Here is a 22,846-nt window from a genome sequence, read left to right as displayed (position 1 = left end):
TAAACAATAATTGGCTTGACCTATTCTTTGGAATAGATCTTAAAGTTTGATTTTATTCATAGTTGAAACATTTTTGAACTGCTCAAAGTTACCTAATATACTTATACTAATATACTTATATGCGAGGTCTGTTAAAAAAGTATAGCGAATTTGTCTCTGCTTCGATGTTAGCCTATTCCATAGGAACAAAGCATCTGTTACAAATTTGAGAGTAAAAAGAACAAAGCCATGCTGCTACCGTAGCCTTATACATATACCTTTTAAAACGCATTGATTATGTTTGATTTTATTGAGTCTGTCTATGACAGCATTTTTATATGCTCCTCTATCTATTTTGATTCCATAAATACATTCGTCCCTTTGTCGTTATCTATATTTACATATAATAATTCCTTTATTATTAAACGCCAAAATATTTATTTAACTGCTGCTCTACATTAAGTACAGGATATTGTGAAGTAGTACAATTCCTACTCTGGTATTTTACCTAGAGAAATTCACTTCGGCATGCTCTATTAAGTATAGCTAAGGAGCTTATCGTCAGCAATGCATGGTTCATTGGGCTAATGCGTTTTAGCTCAGCACGACAAATCGAAGTTCTATATTTCTAGTCAATAAATTATCACTGATTTTCAATCTATAGACTGTTTACCACGTTGTCAGTAGAAGGAAAAATGAGATACAATTTGATCTTGCAACTGCTAGGACTGCAGTTGGTTGTCAACATGGCTGCATCAAAGTGTGCACATCAGATATTCTGCCCCCCACATACAAAACACGTGATGTGCGCCTTCACAAAGGTGAAAACTCATATTTAAGCTCTAGCTAATTTAAGTGTCTATTTCTGTAAATCAATATGTATTTCAGAAATTCAATAAGAGATGCGGAGCTGGAAAATTCGAATTGATTCCCATTGACGGCGATCTGAAGGATAACTTATTGACGCACGTGAATATGATGCGCAGCTTGGTGGCCAGTGGGCTATATGATTTTCCACCGGCAGCTAGAATGGCGACCCTCATGTGGGACGAGTCTCTGGCCTCATCATCCAGAACGCTGGCATATCACTGCGATAGTCGTGGCAAATACTGCTCCAATACGATGGAATTTAATTTTGTGAGCACTGTGGAAATATCGCTCAGGATGCATCCGACTTCAACCGTTAAATTAATTTTCGACGACCTAGTGAACATATGGCTTAGGGATGTGTTAGGTTGTAGAATGAATGAGCAAAGTAAATTAGTGCCAAGTGTGCCGGGGTGAGTACTAATAATACAATAATGAATTTTCGATATATATCGCTCTCATGAATTAAAATTTTTCTTTACGAAAAGATGTATAAAAATACTCATTAAAAAATTGAAAATTAAAATTCATTATTAAATTTTGATTTTTTGTTCATCGTCATTTTAGGACCAACACCTGCCTGGGTCACCATACGGCTCTGCTCGAAGATTATGCCACTAGAATTGGCTGTGCGTTACGCGCGTCGAGGAATGCAAAGAAATTGTTCATCTCAGCGGCTCTGGTTTGCAATTTGAATCGGGCCAATGTTAATGAGTTAACACCTTATCAAATAAGTCTAATACCAGCGTCTGGCTGCCAAAAGGGAAGGAATTATATACATGAATTTTTGTGCAAGCCCGACGAGGAAGTCGATAATAATTATGTACCGTCCCAAACTGAGGCTGAGTTTCGAAATCTTATGATGTTGCAATCAGCGAATTACGCTCGTCAAATAGAAAGTATCTATCCAACGATAAATAATATAACGAAAATACTTTAATAAAAAAGAAAATATTTTGCAACCAAGAGACAAAAATAAAAATATAAATAAAAAATAAATAAAAATATATATATATATATTTTAATGCTAGATAAATTAAAAAAATAGGACAGAAGAATAGAGAGATAAATATATATAAAGATTAAAAATTATAAATATATATGTAACAAAAAAACATAAATATTATAGATGAAAGCAGAGGAAATTTAAATAAAAGACGCCAAGAAACCTATAAAAATTTTAAATAGATTATAAAAAATATAAAACACGCATTTTTAGTTAAAAAAATGTAAAAAGTGTAAAAAATGCATAAAATTAATTGAAGGATATAAATATACTAATAAATAAAAAGAAAAAAAATAAACAATGTGTTAATAAAAATTTAAAAATAATAATAGAAAAGGAATAAAATTATTACAAAATTATTGAAAAAAATTAATATATATAAAAGTTAAAAAAAATTATAAAATTAAAAATTGTCGCAAAAACGATAAATAAAAAAATATATTAGAGCAGAAAAAACTTGAAAAATAATAACAATTAAAGCAATTAGAAAATTAATTCCTATTAAAATAGAAATAAATTATCATTTAAAAATATTTAAAGAATAAAACTAAAGTAAAAATACAAACAATAAAAAGAGGAAAATTAAATTTACAAATTTGAAATAAGTAAAAATAAAAGAATATATTACATGATGAACAAAGGAGGAACAATAAAGTGTATTATAGAAACGAATAGATTTTTTTTTTTAATATTATGTAGCTGTGGCCACGACCGTGGCCAATTGAAGGTGTGGCGGGTGAGTGGTTCTGGTTGGTCGTGCCCAGTTTAGTTCGGTGAGATAGCAACGCTTTGGCGACAAATTGATTTGCTGGCCAACTCTATAAGAGAGTGTGCGCCGGGCCCAGAGCTGAGCAAATTGGCTGCGTTAGCGAAATGTTGTGGACTAACTGGCTGCTGGCTGCACTATGGCAGTTGTGCTGCATTTGGCCAAGGATTCCGGCCTTTGACTATTGCGATCCTGCGCTCTGTCCGGGCCCCGAGAAGCATATTGCCTGCAGTAATTTTGGTGTAAGTTCAATGATCAAAGCCAAACCAGCCGTCGACAATAATGTGGGCACGACATTTACAGGAACTGGCGGAAAACTGCAGTCCGGATGCGCATGTGGTGCGTATTACATCAGCTAGACGCAATATGATTCTCAACGAATTGAATGAGTATCGTGATCGGATTGCACGCGGCGACCTGGTCGGCTTCAATCCTGCCACACGCATGGCCACACTGCAATGGGACCCGGAGCTGGCCAGCTTTGCGGAATTGAATGTGAAACGATGCGCTTTGGTCAATGATCATTGCCGCAACAGCGATCAGTTTCGCAATGTCGCCCAGGTGGTGGCCGAAGGCGGTTGGCAGGGCTCGCCAAATGGTGGCAAGGATTCAAGCGATCCCGTCGAATACCACACCGAGGACGAGGTGATCAAGGCAACGCTGGAGCAAATGTTTGCCGAATACAAAGAGTGCAGCATGCGCGATATCATTGCCTACAGTCCGCCCATTAACAGGTAAGATGCGCGCACAGGTAACTGTCGCAGAGTTTGACTATCTGTTGTCCTGAATAACTTCGAAAGAATTTTACATTTACGTATTAGCAAGTGCATTGCGTACTTTACACAACTGGTCAGGGACAGCACCACCCATGTCGGGTGCGGCATACTCCGTCAGACGCGCAACGTCAGCAACAATGCCGGCCAATGGCTGCTCAGTACGCATCAGTATATGACCTGTAACTTTGTCCGGGGCAACGATGTGAATGCGCCCGTTTATCAGAGCGGCGATAGAGCGGCAGTCGATTGCCGCACCGGACGCAATCCGCAATTCATCAATCTTTGCTCCATCAACGAGATATACGACAACTCTGGCATGGCTGGCTTTAGTTTCTACTAAAAAGTCATTAAATATATTTGATATACATATGGTATGTAATGGTTATATAAAATAAAATGCATTTAAAATCTCCTCGACACTTTGGTGTAAAATTGAAATCATCTATGAAATATTAAGAGTATATTAGTTTTGTTTTATTTATATCAAAATTTGTTAGCTAGTTTTGCTTAGTTTTTTTTACCTTGAATTGTCATTAGCTTTCTTTTTTTTTTAATATTTTTCTGCATTTACTGAATTAATTTTAAATCAAAATAAAATTAATATAAAAATATATAAAATATAATAATTTAAGCAAATATTTGTAAAAAAGTTTTGAGTACTCTCTTTTGCCCTATAAATGTAGCAAAAATATATTTTATATATATAGTAAAAAAAATATGAAAAATATATTTTATAATTACAAATTATTAAATATTTCAAAAATATTTTAAAACTATTTAAAGATATATAAAAATATTAAAGTATATTAAGTATATTTGCTAATTTAATACAGATATAATTATTTTAAAGAGTACGCAAATCAAGTTTAGTTTTGTTTTTAATTTGTTTTTAGATTGAAATGTATTCGACTGTTGCTGTTGTTGTTGCTTTTGTTCCTCTTACAACTGCTGACAGTCGTTGTTTTTTTCGCTGGCACCTTTGAGTTCAACAGCTGCAGGTGGCTGTGCTCGGGCATGCCACTCAAAGTCAGTATGGTGCAAAGTTTGTCGACAATTCAGCGTCGCGTTCAGCGTTGACAACTTCAGCAAACAATTTTTATCGCTCTCTCGCCACACCTACCTCCGTTTTTTTACAGTGGGCTTAAGGGGCACAAAAAAAAAACAATAAAAAAAGAATAAATGCAAACACAACCACAAATGATGCGCTCGTATTTTCATAAAAATATAAATGAATAAAAAAAGCTGAAATGAAAGCTTAAAAAATCTGACAAATTAAATATTTTGAACATAAGTTTTTTACAGCCATTTATTAAATGAAATCAAAGCATATTTATTGTTGTTATTTGGCATTTATTATAAAAAACAATGCGCATTAATTGTGCAAGGCATGCCAACTATTTAATTATGCAACTTTTAAATATTTATTATGTGTGGATAAAAGATATAAATTTATATATATAAAAAACTTTTTATTAGTTACAAATGGACGCAATTAATATTTTAAGGATTTTGTGGAGTGCTATAAATTAACAGCTATTCAATATAAATAATACATTAATTATAAAAACTTATTTGGAAATGAGGAAAATATTTAAAAAATAAATTTATTTCAAACATCAAGTATACGCATATCTAAAAATATTTTAAAAACCAACAGTAATAATAACATTTTAAAAACCATAATTACAAGAAATATTTTACTTTGAAACTACCCAATATTAATATTTTCTAGAATATATTATTTTTATATATATTAAATACTTAACGCACACGTGTCGTATGCGCAATTTGAGAGCACTTCAACCATAAATACGTTTAAGTACCGTAAAGAATGTATAAGTTGTATTCAGTAAATTCTGAAACAACTCCAATGTTATGGGTCGTATATTACCCAACAATACCTGGCGAAGGTAATCAATTAGCAACAGTTTAGTTAATTATCTACAGTTGCAACTCTTACCGATGCTGGACGCTGTGCTCGCAATATCATAAATTGTATATTTTTGCGTACTTTCACGTCATACGTGAACCACTCGGTCTCATAGGCAGCCACGGCGATGGCCAGATTCTGGAATACATTAAAAAAGAGGGCGAAAAGCTCGAGAGCTGTTAGAGGTAGGCATCCTGGCAGGCAGGCAACTGCATCAATTCACCTGCTCCCTCAGCTCATTGGCATACCAATAGAGTGCCAATATCTGGGCGAGTATCATGTTTATATACGCACTCACAATGGCTATATGGGCTGATGAGTCCACCTAGACGAAAGTATACAAGTGGCGTACATACGAGCACAGCAAATCCTTTCACACACACACACACATACTTACAAACATAAGCATGAAGAGCAGCGCACAGAGCAGCGCACCGAAAGCCAAAAATTCCACCAGAAATATATAAGTAGTCAGCTTATTGATGGTCTGTATGTAGCTAAACGGAAAGTGCATTTGGTATCTACAAAACTTGTGCATTTATTTTTACAGCTTACTCAATGATCCGCTGATGATAGATAATGCATTCGATTATTTCCAGAGCGAGCTGCTGGGGGTTGAGCAGACGATGCTTGAGATAGCGCAAACGATGCTGTAGCGCCTGGCACATCACAATGCCGAACATAATGAAGGCCACGCAGAGACTGGTATAGGGTATATACATGCAGCAGCCCATCGGTGTGATGAGCATGTGAAAGACGAACCAAATTTCATAGTAGGGTGTGTCATATTCATTGACGCCCGGTATTTTGCTGCCAAAGGGCAAAACTGCAAGTGCTCAAAGGTAATTACATGCGCGCAGGCTAATGACATTAGTTGAAGCTTTGGATTAATTTCGGTTAAGTGCTTCAAGGTAATTAAACTTGCAAGATAATCATATTAGTTGAAGCTTTGGATTTATGCTAATGAAGATTTTGGTCGAAGCTAATCAAATTTTTCAGATAATGATATAGGTTGAGACTTTCGATGAATTGTCCAGAAGTGAAGCTTTGTCGGATAATGACGTTAGTTTCTGAAGCATTTGGGCAAATGAATTAGATTCTTAAGGCAATAACATTAGTTGAAACTTTGCATTAAGTTATGAGAAGAGAAGCTTTTGAAGTAAGTTCTCAAAGGCAATTAGATTTACAAACTAATGACATTAGTTGAAGCTTTGGATTGATCCAATCAAGTGCCATTGACATTATTTGACGCTTCGAATGAATTTCTCAGCATAAAGGAACTGATCAAAGATAATTAAATTTGGAAGGTATTGAAGCTTTGAAGCTTGGGATCAATGCAAGAGAAGCAAAGTCTTTAGATCAAGTGCTAGTGACATTAGAGGAAGCTTTTGACTCATTTAAGAAAAGCAAAGCTTTTGTAGCAAGTATAACAGCTTTAGTTAATCTACGACAGATATAAAGAATTATAAAAATATATAAATATATAAAAAATATAAAAATTTATAAAGAATTTTCGTCGGCACTTTAAATTTACTAAAATTTATCCAAAATTTTCTTCCACTTTCTGCTATTTATCGCTCACCTCTATCGCTGGAGCTGAGCGGATACAGACCAAAGCCAATGCAGGTGAGCAGGCCAAAGAAGAGATTGCCGCGTGCCATAAGCTGACCCTGTCGATTCACCTTAGCCAAGAGGTAGCCTATATAGGGATCATCCATGCGCTCCAGCTCATAGTACGAGCTTCTCAGATCGCTGATCAGCTGGATGTAGCTCTGCTGGTCGAACAGCAGCAAATAAGCGCGCAGCACCGTGTTAATCCAGAGCACGAGCATATAGGAGTTGCGGATAATGCCCGTAATGCCCTCGTTCGTGGTGCACATGTAGAAGATCTGGGTGAGCACATGGAAAATGGACAGCGTTAGGCAAATGTAGCGTTTCACATTCTTATCATAGAGCAGCGCCCAGAAGCGCAATATTCGCACGTTCATATAAATCAATTGAATATCCTCAAGCATATTTGCCACTCAACTATTTGTCGATAAATGCAGTCGGCTGACTTTTATATCTGCGCCTGGGGCTATGCAATAGTTAAAATAATTTTGCAATTTTGCTTGACTCATGCCACGCCTTGCAAGCGCTCCCAGGCGCAATTTCTTGATGTTCGTTTATATAGTGAAGAGGGAGCATATTAGTTTTATTGAAGATACTTTACAGGTTAAGAGGAGAGAGTTAGATTTTAAACAAGATGAATCTTAACTGATTTAATGCTCCTTCAATGGAATGAGGTAGACATGAAAGCTCTCTTGAGTGAGACTTGAAGAAATTACAGAGTTAGACTTGTTATCGACTGCAAATCTCAATTGGGTATAGCCCTGTTGAAGTCATCTATCTAAGTGCCTTGGTAAGGTGAAGAAATGCCTGTCCTAAAACATCTTCAAAGCGTAAGTCAGTAAATTTGTATAGTGTACACTGAATGTCTTTGGGGCTTAGATAATATAATAATAATATAAAATAATAATAATATAAAATAATAATAATATAAAATATAATAATATAAAAGCATTCAATGATGTAATAAATAATATTAAAAAATATATATACTAAAAAATATATATAAAGCATTGACTGATGTAATAAATAAAATTAAAAAATATATATACTAATCTGAAAATAAACTGATAGTCGCAATAAATGTATCTCTTAGACTCATTTGAACTACCTTTGAGCGTGTATAACGTAGCCAGTTATAGCCCACTTATTCAGCATTAATGCATTTTTCAATAGACCAAATTGTTGAACATGACTTGGCATTTTATTGAATACCTGAAATGTTATACAATTTTTTGCTTAATTTTTATTTGCATCATTTTTATCGATTGCCAAAAAAGGAAATATGGAAATCTATATAAATTTGCATTTTACTGCAGCTTTTTGCTAAACAAATACATTTTTTCACACATTTTTGTGTGTGTTGAAATATGCGAGTCGCAAATGTTTCTATCATAGTCTAATTTATAGACAATGTTTATATAATTACAGCTGAGCAATCAGCCGCTTTTGATAATTTTCTATCATTTGGTTGCATTGATAATTGGAACTGTAATAAGCTAATGCAAATATGTAGTAGATATATTAGCATATATATATCTATATACATATTATATATCTATTTACATATATATATATCAATATGGATGTTTATTTATTTGCTCTGCAATCAACGAAATTTTACCATTCACTTGATTAGGCAAAACTAAACAATATTATTTTCATAGCCAGCGATAAATTGATAAGTCCAATATCAACAGAATCAGATTACAAATTTCATATTTTAATGCTCTACAAATTTTCCTTTACATTTAAGTCAAAAGTCGACGGCAAATTCATTATGTAATTTGCATATTTAAGTTAAAGGTTATTAATATTAATTTATAAAATTAATATGTATATCTAATAATTATTTAATTCATTTTCGTAATTTTTAATTTTTATCGGAAAATATATTTTATAATATTAAATAAATTAGATGTATAAAAAATAAATTATCTTAATAATTATAAATGTTACATTTAGTTTTTTAGTTTTAAAAATTATTTGTTTTATTCATATAGAAAAATAAGTATATAAAAAAATATGTTTTTATATAAAAAGATTATTAATATATAATTTAAATATTAAAAAATATTTTCAAATAAAAATAAAATTATAGTATCAAAAAAGTTCTGTAAAACAAAAAACTTAAGTTTATTTATTTAAAAAAATGCTTTTATTTATAAAAATTAAATAATTTGTACATAAGAGTAAAATTTTGCCAATATCTAAGTGAACTTTTATTTCGAGAGGGTTATTTTTTGGTATACCCTATAAATCACTGTTTACATATGATAATTATCTATTATTTAGTTAATGCCTTTAGTGCGTGTGAGTACTTTCAAAGTATCCAACAAATTAGATATCGACATTCTATTTAGTTGGATTATATATTTAGTTATGGTCGTACTTCTGATGCATTCAGTTCGAAATGGTTTTGATAATCCTGACCTTTGTGCTGGTTCTGCTTGCGCTGCTCTATAAATATGCGATGGCTCCATACAGGACATTCGAGGAGCGTGGCATAGTATGCGACAAGCCGAAGCCATTTCTGGGAAATGTGAGTCTGCGAGTGTTGCTGGGACGCAAGTCCTTTCTGAAGATGCTCATCGAACGGAGCACCGAGCTGAGGAAACACAAGATCTATGGCTTCTATAATCTGCGCGAACCATTCTTTGTGCTGCACGATGTCGAGCTGATCAAACGCGTGGGCATCCAGGACTTTGAGCATTTCATCAACCATCGCCCAATGATACCCGAATCGGGTGAAAGCATTTTCTCGAAAAGTCTCAGTGGCCTGAAGGACGACAAATGGAGGGAAATGCGTAATACGCTAACGCCATCATTCACGGGTAGCAAGCTGAAGGCCATGTTCGAGCTGATCAATGAGTGCAGCGTGGAGGGTGGGCGTTACATAGAGGCAGAGCTGCTCAAGTCGAACGAAAAGGAGATCGAACTGGAAATGAAGGATTATTTTGGCCGATTTGCCAATGATGTTATAGCATCGGCTGCATTTGGCATTAAGGTCAATTCGTTTGTGGATAAAAATAATCAGTTCTATACGCTAGCGAACTCCGTGACACATTTCTCGTATCTAGCCTTAGTCAAGGTTTTACTATATGGCATTATGCCCAGGTTGATGAAGGTAGAGTTTGATCATTTTATATAATTTCATTTTAGATATAAAAATGTCGACGCTTTTCAGGCTCTGCGCGTCAAACTCTTTGATGGCAAGAAAATCGATTATTTTAATAGTCTGGTCTTTGATGCCATGAAATATCGCACGGAACACAAGATAATACGACCCGATATGATACATTTGCTCATGGAGGCCAAGCGACAGTTTCAACAGAATGGCAAATCGGAGAGCTCAGCGGAACACGCCGAATTCAATGATGAGGATCTGTTGGCGCAGTGTTTGCTCTTCTTCTTTGTGGGCTTCGAGGTGATGTCGGCTAGTCTCTGCTTTCTCACCTATGAACTGTGTCGGAATCCCGAAGTACAATCCAAATTGTATGAGGAAGTTTCGGCCGTGGAGCAGGAGCTGCAGGGTAAACCTCTCAACTACAACATGTTGGCCAAGATGAAGTATATGGACTTGGTTATATCAGAATTGCTGCGAATGTGGCCGCCAGCGTTCAGCTTGGACCGGCAGTGCGGCAAAGATATAGACATGTACGACGAGAATCGGCAGTTGTTGGCCAAGTTTCGAAAGGGCGACATTATTCAAATACCGATTATAGCCTTGCATCGCGATCCAATATATTTTCCAGAACCCGAACGCTTCAAGCCCGAACGCTTTTTGGATGAGAACAAAGCGAATATAAAACCCTTTACGTATTTACCTTTCGGCGTGGGTCCGCGCAGTTGTATAGGTAAAATACTTAATAAATAATAATAAATTTTTGATACATTTTCATTTCTCTTTTCAGGCAATCGCATGGCACTCATGGAAATCAAATCCATCATCTATCATTTAGTTAGTAAATTTCAATTGTTGCCAACTGACAAAACGGTTAAGAATATGCTGGATAGCTTAAAGGGTTTTCATATGCAGCCGCAGCAAAAGTTTTGGCTCAAATTGGTGCCCAGAAAAGTGGAATAAAAATCATGCAAAATGTTGAGCTTATGGTGAAATGTGTATTGAGTGCATTTGCTATAAAAAAGATAAGATAAGATTAGAATACTGTACGATTATATTATTGATTGTATATTAATATGGCCTACGATAATACGAATATCTATATAGAATATCAGAAAAGTGTAAAACAAATTTTAGCTTTCAATATGTATCACAGTTTGTTGGAGTTAACTTTGATGTTTGAATAAAATTGTGAAGCATTTATAGCCTATCTGTGCTGTACTATATACTATATAGATACCATATCTATATATGTATATATCATGCTAACAAACAAACGCACAGTAAATTGTAAACAACAATTTTACAGATACGAAATCGCTATAAGTCCAATATCTCTCTTAAATTGTTTTGCTTTTTATTTGGCTGCTTATCTATTTATACCCTCGCATAGGGTATGCTCATTTCTGACAGCCATTAGGCAACAACTAGTAGAAGAGCTGTGTATTAGATATATATTATATTTGACATATATATATTTGATGTATATTTGTTCATATACATATAATTTTACGTAGCTCTTAACTGAGATTTAGTTAGTTTCAGGCGGGCAACGGCCTCCATTGGACGCCTTCAAGTGGACATTGAGGAATTTGCAATCCCAACGGGTTTCACGTTAAACTATTGAGTAAATAATTTTTTTTATTCATTTAGAAAAAAAATTGTAGGCAAGTAAATGCTTCTATACCCTAAAATTTAATGTTAGTATAAATTAGTTATAAAATTAAATTTTATTATAAATTAAAATAATAACACACGAAAACATTTTGAAGCCAATAGTAAAGAAGAAAAGTATTTAAAATAAAAGTATAAAAAAATAAAGCTTTACATATTAAATATATGGAATTTCTAAGTTTTTCAGCTATTGTCAAACCAGTTCGATCGAACATAAAAGCTCTACTGCTTAGAGTATTTATAATGCTAAAAAATAGTGAGAAATAGCGAGAAGGCGTGAACAGTCAAGTGCGTAAGAGAGCGTAAGTGAGAGAGAGAGAGACAGAGCTGACATTGAAAATGTTATATAAGAAAAATGGGGAGAGCGAAAGGCAGGCGGTAACGGCAGCGGGTGCGAGAGAGACACCGAGCTCACATGCTATATCAAAAAAATGGGGAGAGCGAAAGGCAGGCGGCAACGGCAGCGGGTGCGAGAGAGAAAGAGAGAGACACAGAGCTGACATTGAAAATGCTATATTAAAAAAATGGAGAGAGCGAAAGGTAGCGGCAGTGGGTGAGAGAGAGAAAGAGAGCAAGATGAGGTCATATTAGAACTTTGTTATGATTATTGAGCGATTCAGTTACAGTCGAGCACTCGAAGCGCTCAGTTGAGCTAAAAAATAACAAAATGTTTTTGATTTTCTGCACACTCGTGATCGTATTGTCCGCATTACTCTACAAATGGTCGGTGGCCAAGTATCAGACGTTCGAGCAGCGGGGTATACCCCATGAGAAGCCTACTCCGCTGCTGGGTAATATGCGCTTCAAGGAACTCTTTGGTTTGGCTCCGCACCTGACCAAGCAAATCGAGCAGTATTTGCGTTTTAAAGACTGCAAAGTTTATGGCTCATACTTTCTGCGCGATCCGATATTTGTGGTGCGCGATCTGGAGCTGATCAAGAGCGTAGGCGTTAAGGATTTTGATCACTTTGTCAATCATTCGGGATCGGAGCAGTTTCAGACGCTGCTGTCGAAGAGTCTGGTGCAGCTGAAAGATCGCGAATGGCGTGAGATGCGAAATATATTATCGCCCACCTTTACGGGCAGCAAAATGCGGGCGATGTACGACCTGATCAATGCCTGCAGGTCTTTGGGGCCATCAAATTTCGCAAGGAAAATACGATTGTTCGACCTGATATGATACATTTGCTAATGGAGGCTCAACGCAAGGCGAATGCATCGGAGGAGTCAAGCAAAAAGTTCACAGACGACGATCTGTTGGCTCAATGTCTGCTCTTCTTCTTTGCGGGCTTTGAGACGGTGTCCACGTGCATGTGCTTTGCCGCCTACGAACTGTGCATGAATCCGAGGGTGCAAAAGCAGCTGTATGAAGAGATCTTAGAGGTCGAGCAACAGCTGGAGGGAAAGCCCCTCGATTACGATAGTCTAATGAAAATGAAGTATATGGATATGGTGGTATCGGAAGCATTGCGCAAATGGCCGCCGGCACCTCTAACGGATCGGAGCTGCAATGCCGATATCGATATACGGGATGACAACAATGAGATTGTCGTGTCACTGAAAAAGGGAGATCGCATATTTATACCCATTACAGGCCTGCACTACGATCCCGAGTATTTCGCCGAGCCCCATAAGTTTCAGCCGGAACGTTTTGCGGAGGAAAATAAACATGAAATCAAGCCATTTACATATTTGCCCTTTGGCGTCGGGCAACGCAACTGCATAGGTGAGTAGAGCATAGGAAAAAGATAAATTAAATTAATATAATATTTGTATAATTAATTAATTAATACATTTTTTATTTAAAACAAATTCCTGCAGGCAATCGCATGGCTTTAATGGAGGTCAAATCAATTCTATATCATTTGCTGAGCAAGTTCGAATTGCTGCCTTGCAAAAAAACTACAATTGACATGATGAACAATATCGTGGGCTTCCAGATGGCGCCCAAGGATAAATTTTGGCTCAAATTTGTGGCCAGAAGCGGCGAAGCAGCTAAATGAATGTGATAGAAATAAAAAGTTTTGAGCTAATTTCCAAATTGTTTTCGTTGATTTAAATTTGTAGCTCCATCAACTGCTTCTTGAGCAAATGGTTTTCACTGCACTTTTAGCTAATTAATCATTTTGCATTCTAATTAAAAGTTCATGCGAAGTCGCACGTTCAATGCATTTCATTAATCAGCGAACAGGAAATTACGTTAAATACTCCCTTGTGCTTTATTTAATCGCACTTTTTTCTTTAATTAATGAAAATGCATCAAAGCAAAAGTTTTCATACGCAGCTAATCGAAACTAATCCGTGCAGCTTCCATTTATTTAATTTATTCTAGAGTTGCATAAAAGGAAATTAATACACTGAAAAATAGGGGGAGACTTGAGACAGAAGCCATACAAAAAGAGAGTCAACATTGTGGATTATGAGAGCGTGGCCGATATTTGCTTTGCTAGCGCTTAGTATTCATAAGTACTACCAGAGCGCGCTCCTTGTGTATTCTAGTGGAACGTATGTCTCCACAAAACTCATACCATTGGTTGCATTGCTTTTGATCCCGTTAACTGAGCGCACACTGAAGGATTGGTGTGGAAAAATTGACATGGCTACAGTAAGTATGTGTGAGGGGGATGGCAGTATGTGCACTTGCGACATTCTTATAGGAATCTGAGTATAGGAGAAATGAGAGAAAATGAATTGCTGATTAGATGCCTTGGAATATTTGCATGTATGCATACACATACACATACATGCATGTGAATAAGTTCCACGAGTGATAGAAAATGGGAATTAATGTTTCTATTATTTTAAGGATTTTATGCTCGTTTAAGTAGTTTATCTACTGTAATTTATGTTAAATATAATATAAATAAATTAATGTTAATTAAATATGAAAAGAAAATCACACAAGCATTAAATAATCAATCAGAAATAACAGCAAATCAGTTTATGCGAAACATTAACCTGTTAATTAATTTTTCATTTGGGGTCAAAGGAAATTTCCCAAATTCTTAGAAGCAACAACAAATTGTTCGAAATGAATTTCTCAGGTCCAATATAGAAGATGGCCGCAACATTTGCAGTTGACTGCGAAGCCAGTTTAATTTGGCTAAAGAAATGTTGGACAAAAACTTTTTGACATTTCGTTATTTATGTGCTTTGGGATATTTAGGCAAAAAGTTTTGGCGGACTAAGCAGTTAATGCGATATTGATTTATTCGCCAGCATCAACAGCAGCAGAAGCAGCAGCTGCTCGAGTTATACGTAATAAATATTATGCAGCTGATATATATATATATATATATATATATATAATTTATAATTTAAAGCGCAGATTTTATAAAGTTTCTTTTGATTTCGAGATAAAATTTTACGCATTTTTGGGTACAGTTTTTTCGCTTCAAGTTCATGAATTGAAATGTTTTGGTTGACTAAGTAAGCAGCTGCCGCATACCCTGTAAATTGAGTAGGCCCAGAGAGAGTATGAGCAAAATATCAAAAATCAAAAATGATTTAAAGTACATATTAGGCATTACAATGCTATTTTGCAGTCATATAAAATATACGAAATTTATATAAAATATAGGAAAATTAGTTTTAACTTTTTGAGGAACAACAGTAATTAAATAGCTTAACACAAATAATTTATCTACTTTTTCGACTTTTTTTATTATTTTTCATATACTATGCTGTTTTCATAATTACAGGGTATATAAAAAATTAAATTAAAATAATAAAAAAACAACTGCAAACGATTAAGCTGTGAGTTTTGCGTAGATACTTTTGGGGCGCAAGTTTTCATGAGCTGCCTGCCAGACAGCTAAAGCTAAAAAGATCTCAAATATCAAAGTGCGACAGACGAAAAAGTTGAAGTTTCTATCAAAAGCCAACAAAAAGTTTGCGCTGAAAAACTTCGACTTGGACTTGCACTTGGCCCAAGTCGGGCGACAAAAGGCGCGAGAAAGATTAAACAAAATAAAAAAAAATCAAAATAAAACCTAGTTGAAAATCTTTTTATTTTGGACCAAGAGGCGAAAAGTTGTTAATTATTTTCGCTGGACTTCGCTGCTGGCCAAAAGCAAGAAAACAAAAGCGCCAACTTTTTAGTTCAAATCTATGACTGCCAGCGACATGCAGAAGCATTGCTCAAGAAGTTGGCTTTCGAACTGCAGGAACTGGACTCGCAGCTAAACGTTAAGCCTTAATGGTCATATTTTGGTCAAACTACATTTGCTGGGTCGAAACTGTGTAAACTTGTAATTTGTAACTGCTGCAGTGGCTGCAACAGCGCTTATCCCTTTTTACTTTATTTTCTTTTGTTTTTGCTGTTGGCAGCCAAAATTCTTTGGCTTGACCGCTAGTTGACCCATTTGCATAATTATTCATTGCGCCGCATTTTGGGCATAAATAAATTGTTGCTACACTGCACAGAACACACGCCGCTCTCCACACACACACACACACACACACATATCTTAGTCCTGTTAGCTGTCAGATAATGCCTTGTGGCGCATAATAAACTCATGTTAGCTGCTGCCTTGTCTTCCTGCTCTTCTTCTTTCTCTCTGTGTGTGTGCTTCTCCTTGCTTCTGCTTATTTATTGTTAAGCATTGTTTTTTTATGGCTTACTGGTCCTACATGTGAATAGCCCGAATTTCTCACAATTTTTAGCAATTTACTAAATTCGTTGCAACACATTTGCACTCAGAACTCAATTGGCAAAGCAATATATAGCAATTTTTAAAAAATAATCAATAAAATGTATAGAAAATGAATAGCAAAATAGAGCTAGACAAAATGCATTACATAAATAAGTTTCAAAAATGTGTTCAATTTGAAATGAACTCTTTTTGGACTGTTCTTTAAATGAAAATAATTCCTCAACTATTTCTCAGAATTCTCTAATTAATTTCTAGCTAATTAAGAGCATGTAAAAATATATTAAAGGGTCATTAGTTCAAGGCAACAGCACGAAATAAATAATTAATCAAGGCTAATTATATTTATATACGCTGAATTGTAAATATATGAATAATTAATATAAAAATACTACTTAAACTATCATCAGTATTGATTGTCAGCAGATTTAATTACATTTAACATTTAATCTATTTCTATTTAATTACCTTTTTGTGGTTAAACGATTTATGGGAAAATAAGGTTAAATTTATTTCAACTGAAAACTGAGTTGTGATCTTCAGCTATATTTAATAGGAAAAAATAAAATAAATAAAAAAGTAATAATAAAAAATTACAAAAGATTGTTAATAAATAATAAGTAACAGTTAATAAAAAATATGTTTTCTGAAAGGTATTGCTAAACAGTGGCAGTAAGATCTCGAAAATATATATATATTCTCTCAGCAGAGTCTAGATATAAGAGCTACAGGCTGGTAAGCTGACTCAGCTGTGTATTACACAAGTTGAAGTGCTTCCGGGTATCTCATAGCAGTTCACTCCCGTCTGGAGCGCAAAGTTCGCTTTTCAGTACAGGCTTTGTGTAACATACAATTAAGCCAACGAAATGCTAAGCATGCAGACTTCCATTTAAAATTCATAATTCACTTTAATCTCTGGCAATGCAACCTTCAGCTGGTGTCAGCCTGTGTAACATATTTGCAAGAGCTCCAGCAACGGCTTAGCCCAATTCTATTTAAATTCTTTCAGACAATGAGCAGCCGCAAAGCAGCTTGTGCCAAAATGACGCACAAAGTTTTTTGCAAAGCATCCACAGAACGCATGAAGCTTGTGAGTGTGTGTGTGCGGGTGTGTGTGTGTGTGAGGACAACCTTAACACCGAAATACTCAATTAAATAAAAGTTCTACTTGAAATTGCATTACATTTATGAACGTGTGAGCGTGTTGCCCTTCAATGCTCCAGTTCTTTATGCTATATAGATATATATATATATATATATATATATATATATAAATACATATATGTATGTATGTATTCAATCTACTATTCCTTTTGTCAAACCCAACTTCCGAGATATGACCACAAGCTGCAAAAGTTTTGCAGCTTATATAAAAATCGCATATTGCACGTTTCGTAGACAAGTCTAAGTGTGAGTGTGTGTGTGTGAGTGTGCGTGCGTGTGTGTGCCGCAGAAACAACTACTTATATAAGTGCAATAAGTGAGCTGCACATTTCGATTGTCAAGTGCAAATCATATAAAGTGGAAGAGTCCGTTTCCGTTTCCCTTTCCGCTGCCGTTTCCAGTTCCGTTTCTGGTTTGCGCGAATTCCTACCTGAGTGCGTGACCTCAAAATTGTTTAGTGGCCAGCGTCAAGTTTCTGAATAGCTTTTGAAGGGGCTAAATAATATGAGATGAGATAGCATATATATATAAGTAATGATATATGTATTTAAGTAAACAGAAACAACGATTTTTGATATGAAACTTAGCACTGAGCTTGGTTGATTAGAGCGAGAATAATTATATCGATCACTATATAGAATATATATTTTATAGTTTTACGTTTAATAAGTTATCAAAAATGCGTGTATATAATTTGTGGTATTTTATTTAAATTTAAATTTGAAATTCCTGGAAAAGCCTAAAAAATCATTTGAATTATTTAAATAAATTGTGTGGCTTATCTTAACTTAACAAGAACCTTCATTAAAGTCTATTTGCATTTTGCTGTCATTTAACTTATAAAATTATTAAGTGCAATATATACAAAATGTAGTCAAACAAATGTCTTCATTGGGACCTTTGCCACACACAGTTACAATATGTCAACCGCAGCAAATCGAATGCGAAATATTTGCGCATAGCTCAACAATGTCATTTGAGCTCAATTATGGTTATTGCATGCCCCAGCTTCAGTTAGTTTGAGATATGATTTACCCAATTCCTGTGCGACTTGGAGGCGCTGCAATTAATATAATCTACAAAATAGCACTGAATAGCTGCACTGATATGTGGGCGTTGGGCAGGCACTTGGCGCTTGGCGGTATTAAAATGTAAAGTGCTGGCTGGAAGCGTATTTGATATGATGCCAGTCCAATTGTCGGTTTTTGTGGTTTTGGCAAATGTTGCAGCTTTTCGGCTTATGGTTACACCGAAATGGCAGTACTTAGTCAAATTGTCGATAAGTGTTAGCCGAGCAACAAATTAAATAGTGTGCAAATAATTTATATCAACTCGTTTCCGTTGCTCTTAAAACACATTTGTATGAAGAGAAACGAGCTGTGCGCGCTCTCTTTCTCTCTCTTAGTTGTTAACGGTTAAGTAATTCTCTTTGCTGGCAGCAAGAGCGCCAAAGCAAACACGTTCCTTATCAAGTGTAAGACTAAAGTTGTAAAGTTCTTGGACGACTATTTGTTTGTTTATTTAATGCGGGTTCTTTATAGAAGTTTTAACGCTGTCAACTTGTCTAATTGCATTTTACAACACTTATTAAAAGGAATTTACTTGTTAATATTTGAGCTGCATTAAGATTAACTTATAAAATAATTAAACTTGTTGCATTTACAAGCAGTTGTTGGCTAATTATTTGGTCAAAATGAAATATACAATTTATAAGAATATAAAATATGTTAAAATACGAAAATACAAAATATATAAAAATATAAAAAGCATAAAAATATAAATACTAATATATTTTACACATGAAATATAAATAAATTAAAAAAATGAATAAATAAAAAATAAATATAATAAAAATAATAAAATAAAAAAATATATAAACATATTATTCTAGTAGTAACTATTATTTTATTTATTTAAAGAGTACTGAACCTACAGTCAAGTAAATGTGATGATATATGTATATATATATATATATATATATATATTCATATATGTATGTATATATATGTATTTTTTTTAATCTTTTAAGTTCACATAAAAAATTTTATTAGACTATAAACCTTATACTTTCCTGAGAATTAAATGATTTTTTGCTTTTATTTACTTTACTTTATCAAGTCATTGACTTATTTAGCAATCAAATTGATGATTCGGAATAATTTTCATTATTTGCCAGTCATAAATTTTACAATATAAATATAAATTGTATTTTATTTATTGTTTAATTTTTCAAGTTGATTTCATTTCTCTCTAAATATATATACATATACTTTCAAAATATCATATATATTAGACACGTTACTTGGAGCGCATATATTTTTGCTTTATGCTTCCTAAATCCATTTATTCTATACTCCGTATATGTATATACAGTCACATCTCAGCTAAATATATAAATATATACCTATATAAAAAATCTCTCCTTGTTCTTTTATCGTAATTATTAAGAACACATAAATAGCGAGTGACTTAACCTGGGCCTTTGCCATTTTATGGCAGCCGAAAGTGCCTACTTAAGGAATCAAAAGCATAAAAAATAATGTTAATTTCAATATTTGTCGTATTAAATGAGCATAAAAGTCAAAAGCTGCGCATGTGTGTAACATATTTATGGCAAATAATGGAATTTGTGTGCCTTCATTCCTGTTTCATTTTTTATTTTTGTTTCTTTTTTCATGCGTTTATCGCAAGTGCGTGAAATTTAAATAAAACGTGCCTTTATATTTTGGACAGATTGTCGAGCAGCTGCTGCCGGCTGCCGGCTACCGGTTGTCGATTGTCTGGGGTGACGCGGCTTTAAAACAGCCTTTCAATCACTCAGTCAGTCAGTCAGTCAGTCAGTCACCCAGTCACTCAGTCACTCAGTCAGTTCACCACTCGTTGCGAGTCACGCACTTCACACACACACACAGCATGCCATCGAGTATGTGTTACGCAGCTTGCCGACAGATGGCGGCACTCACACACTCACACACACACACACGTGCGGGAAATGTGACAGGATGTCATTTCGCAACGCATCCGAAACATAAACACGTCGCGCTCCGTCTTTTGTGTCTGTAAAAATTATGCTGCTAAAAGGCGGCAAATGTTTATATTTCCGTGTGTGTGTGCCAGAATGTGTGTGTGTGTGTGTGTGTTTAAAAAAAGTAAGCAAAACTACAACAAATTTGCATAAGATGCCGTTGTCTCCCTAGTTTTCCGGACAAGCTTAAAATATACGTAATATTCATAATATGACGCAAAGACCGTGTTAAGTTCACGCAAAACTTGTTGAGCTTCAACAAGTGACAAACAATAATAATAATAAAATAGAATTATAATAAATAACAATTTTTCGCCACTTAATAAAAAATATGTTTTTAATCTTTTCGCGAAACTTTTTGCAGGCAACATTTATTGTCTAACTTTTAGTTTTATTGTGAAACATTTGCTGAATTTTAGTTTTTTGGCAAAATGTTCGTGGCTCGACCGCAAAAGCCGTAAAACTAATTTTGATTTTACAATTTGCATTTTCGCTGGCTTTTTCGCCACTCAGCCACAATTTCCACAATGTACACAATTAATTTTCATTTCGCAATAAACTCGTTTTTCACGTTTTTCCCATTTTTTTTTCTAATTCTTTTTCAGTGAATAATTGAGCAAGTGCAGTGTCAATAATAGTCAAATATTTTATAGTTAATTGAATTTAAGCAGAAAAATTATTTTTTTTTTACTGAGTAATAAAAAACATATAATTTAATGAAAAATTAGTTAGCTTTGTATTTGATAACAAGGCTGCAAATTAGTTTTCAATTGAAATTGGTTGCAGCTCCAAATTTTGCTAGAAAACAGTTTTTATTTGATATATACAATTTATGAGAAAACACAAGCAATTTGGGGTAATAATAGAGTGAACTGCTAACATTGCATTTATTTAACAGAATTGGAAAAATTCAAGCGGTTTTTATATATGTTTTATTTTAATACTGAAAAGCTATAATATATTTTAAGCTTATACTATTTATGTGAGCAAATCTAATTTCTGTTCTATAAAAATAATGTACTTAACTTATAGTGAGTTAGTGAGCAGCTGTAAATCCAGCGATCAAAATATGAAATAAATATAAATATAAAATATAAAATATAAATATATTTTAACAAAATAATTTGAATATTTTTTAATAGTTTTCATAGTAAAAATTCTAATTGAAATATATATTTTTTTAAATTCCAATATTTATTTTACTGCCAACATTCTCGATTTGTAACCACTGTTCATTTAGTTGAACGTAATTAAAATGCAATCAGCATTCTCAATTAATTAATACAACTATTTATACATTATTGAGTCTAATTATTTGCCATATTCAGGTTTTGCCCACGCACATTTATACTATCGTATGTTATATAGTAATCACAACATATTATTTGATTGGTTTATTGTGCAAAGTGAATATGCAAAGCGGGCAAAATGAAAGTTTGTCCTGAGCTGGTGCAATGTGCATGCAAATGCAGTCGCTCGTCTATATAATTAGAACAGCAACTGAAATATCAAGCAACCAGTGAGGCAAGAAATCCACTGAATGCTATGTCAGTGTGTGTGTGTGTCCCGTGTGTGTGTGTGTGTGCTCCAGTTAGTAAACACAAAGTACAAAATTGCACAAATAATGATACAGTTGGTAAACTTTCACTGATGTTGCAACATACGAGCTGATGTTGCATGTTGCTATATTTTACTAACACAACAGCTTAAGAACAACATGTATGCCAACTCTCCAGGTGTTTTTGTGTGTGTTAGAAATCCCTGCGGCGCAAGCAGCCTGTCATTTCGGCTTATTGATTTTCGCATGCAGCCGGGCGCAGGCATTGTGCGCGCATCTTAAAGTCTTTAAACAAAAAGCCACAAAACTTTTGTTTTCTTTGAGCTGCTGGCGTGTTTCCTCAAAATGTTGCCATAATGTAATCTAATTTTATGCAATATTTTAGTTAGTTTAATTTAGTTGGTTTTGTTGAGTTGCTATAAAGTTGAGAAGGTCTCCTATTGGGGCAATCAATTGAAATGCAGAAACATGCAAAATGGCGGATATAAAATATAAAAATAAATAAAATCAAAATAGAAATAAATAAAATAATATATTTATTTTATATATTTTGACAATTTAAAGATTGATCAAATATAAAAAAATCTTTTTACTTATCTTTTTTCTTCACTATTGTTTGATCAGGGCTAAGATCTCATGTTAACAGATTGATCTATGGCTTGGTGACACAAGACGGGCGCAGACCATGTTGAGTTCATTCAGTTAATTACAGTTTGT

General features: G+C 34.3%; 4 protein-coding genes across 4 annotated transcripts; 3 read left to right on the top strand and 1 right to left on the bottom strand.

Annotated features, from left to right (window-relative positions):
- The first annotated feature begins 581 nt into the window (after nucleotides 1–581).
- LOC111605132 (venom allergen 5.01) lies at nucleotides 582–1,814 on the top strand. Its single transcript, XM_023323505.2, has 3 exons — nucleotides 582–800; nucleotides 868–1,259; nucleotides 1,414–1,814. The coding sequence occupies exons 1-3, from the start codon at nucleotides 675–677 to the stop codon at nucleotides 1,784–1,786; spliced, it is 891 nt and encodes a 296-aa protein (XP_023179273.1). The 5' UTR covers nucleotides 582–674; the 3' UTR covers nucleotides 1,787–1,814.
- Nucleotides 1,815–2,704: 890 nt separating this feature from the next.
- Nucleotides 2,705–3,804, top strand: LOC111605136 (venom allergen 3). The gene is made up of 3 exons (XM_023323525.2): nucleotides 2,705–2,860; nucleotides 2,922–3,352; nucleotides 3,440–3,804. Exons 1-3 carry the CDS (start codon nucleotides 2,726–2,728, stop codon nucleotides 3,732–3,734), a joined length of 861 nt encoding a protein of 286 aa, XP_023179293.2. The 5' UTR covers nucleotides 2,705–2,725; the 3' UTR covers nucleotides 3,735–3,804.
- A 1,389-nt stretch (nucleotides 3,805–5,193) lies between these two features.
- On the bottom strand, nucleotides 5,194–7,389 carry LOC111604747 (odorant receptor 49b). The gene is made up of 6 exons (XM_023322927.2): nucleotides 6,907–7,389; nucleotides 5,880–6,150; nucleotides 5,722–5,821; nucleotides 5,548–5,649; nucleotides 5,355–5,462; nucleotides 5,194–5,295 (listed from the first exon to the last, which is right to left on the bottom strand). The coding sequence occupies exons 1-6, from the start codon at nucleotides 7,337–7,339 to the stop codon at nucleotides 5,194–5,196; spliced, it is 1,116 nt and encodes a 371-aa protein (XP_023178695.2). The 5' UTR covers nucleotides 7,340–7,389.
- Nucleotides 7,390–9,340: 1,951 nt separating this feature from the next.
- LOC111605732 (probable cytochrome P450 9h1) lies at nucleotides 9,341–13,753 on the top strand. The gene is made up of 6 exons (XM_030225089.1): nucleotides 9,341–10,059; nucleotides 10,120–10,789; nucleotides 10,847–10,957; nucleotides 12,351–12,751; nucleotides 12,817–13,456; nucleotides 13,552–13,753. Exons 1-6 carry the CDS (start codon nucleotides 9,346–9,348, stop codon nucleotides 13,731–13,733), a joined length of 2,718 nt encoding a protein of 905 aa, XP_030080949.1. The 5' UTR covers nucleotides 9,341–9,345; the 3' UTR covers nucleotides 13,734–13,753.
- Nucleotides 13,754–22,846: the final 9,093 nt, after the last annotated feature.

The sequence above is a fragment of the Drosophila hydei genome, unplaced genomic scaffold (genome assembly GCF_003285905.1).
Source record: "Drosophila hydei strain 15085-1641.00,03,60 unplaced genomic scaffold, DhydRS2 tig00008122-arrow-pilon, whole genome shotgun sequence".
NCBI lineage: Eukaryota > Metazoa > Arthropoda > Insecta > Diptera > Drosophilidae > Drosophila > Drosophila hydei.
Note: the sequence above shows the minus strand (reverse complement) of the source record. Positions and strands in the feature narration are given on the sequence as shown.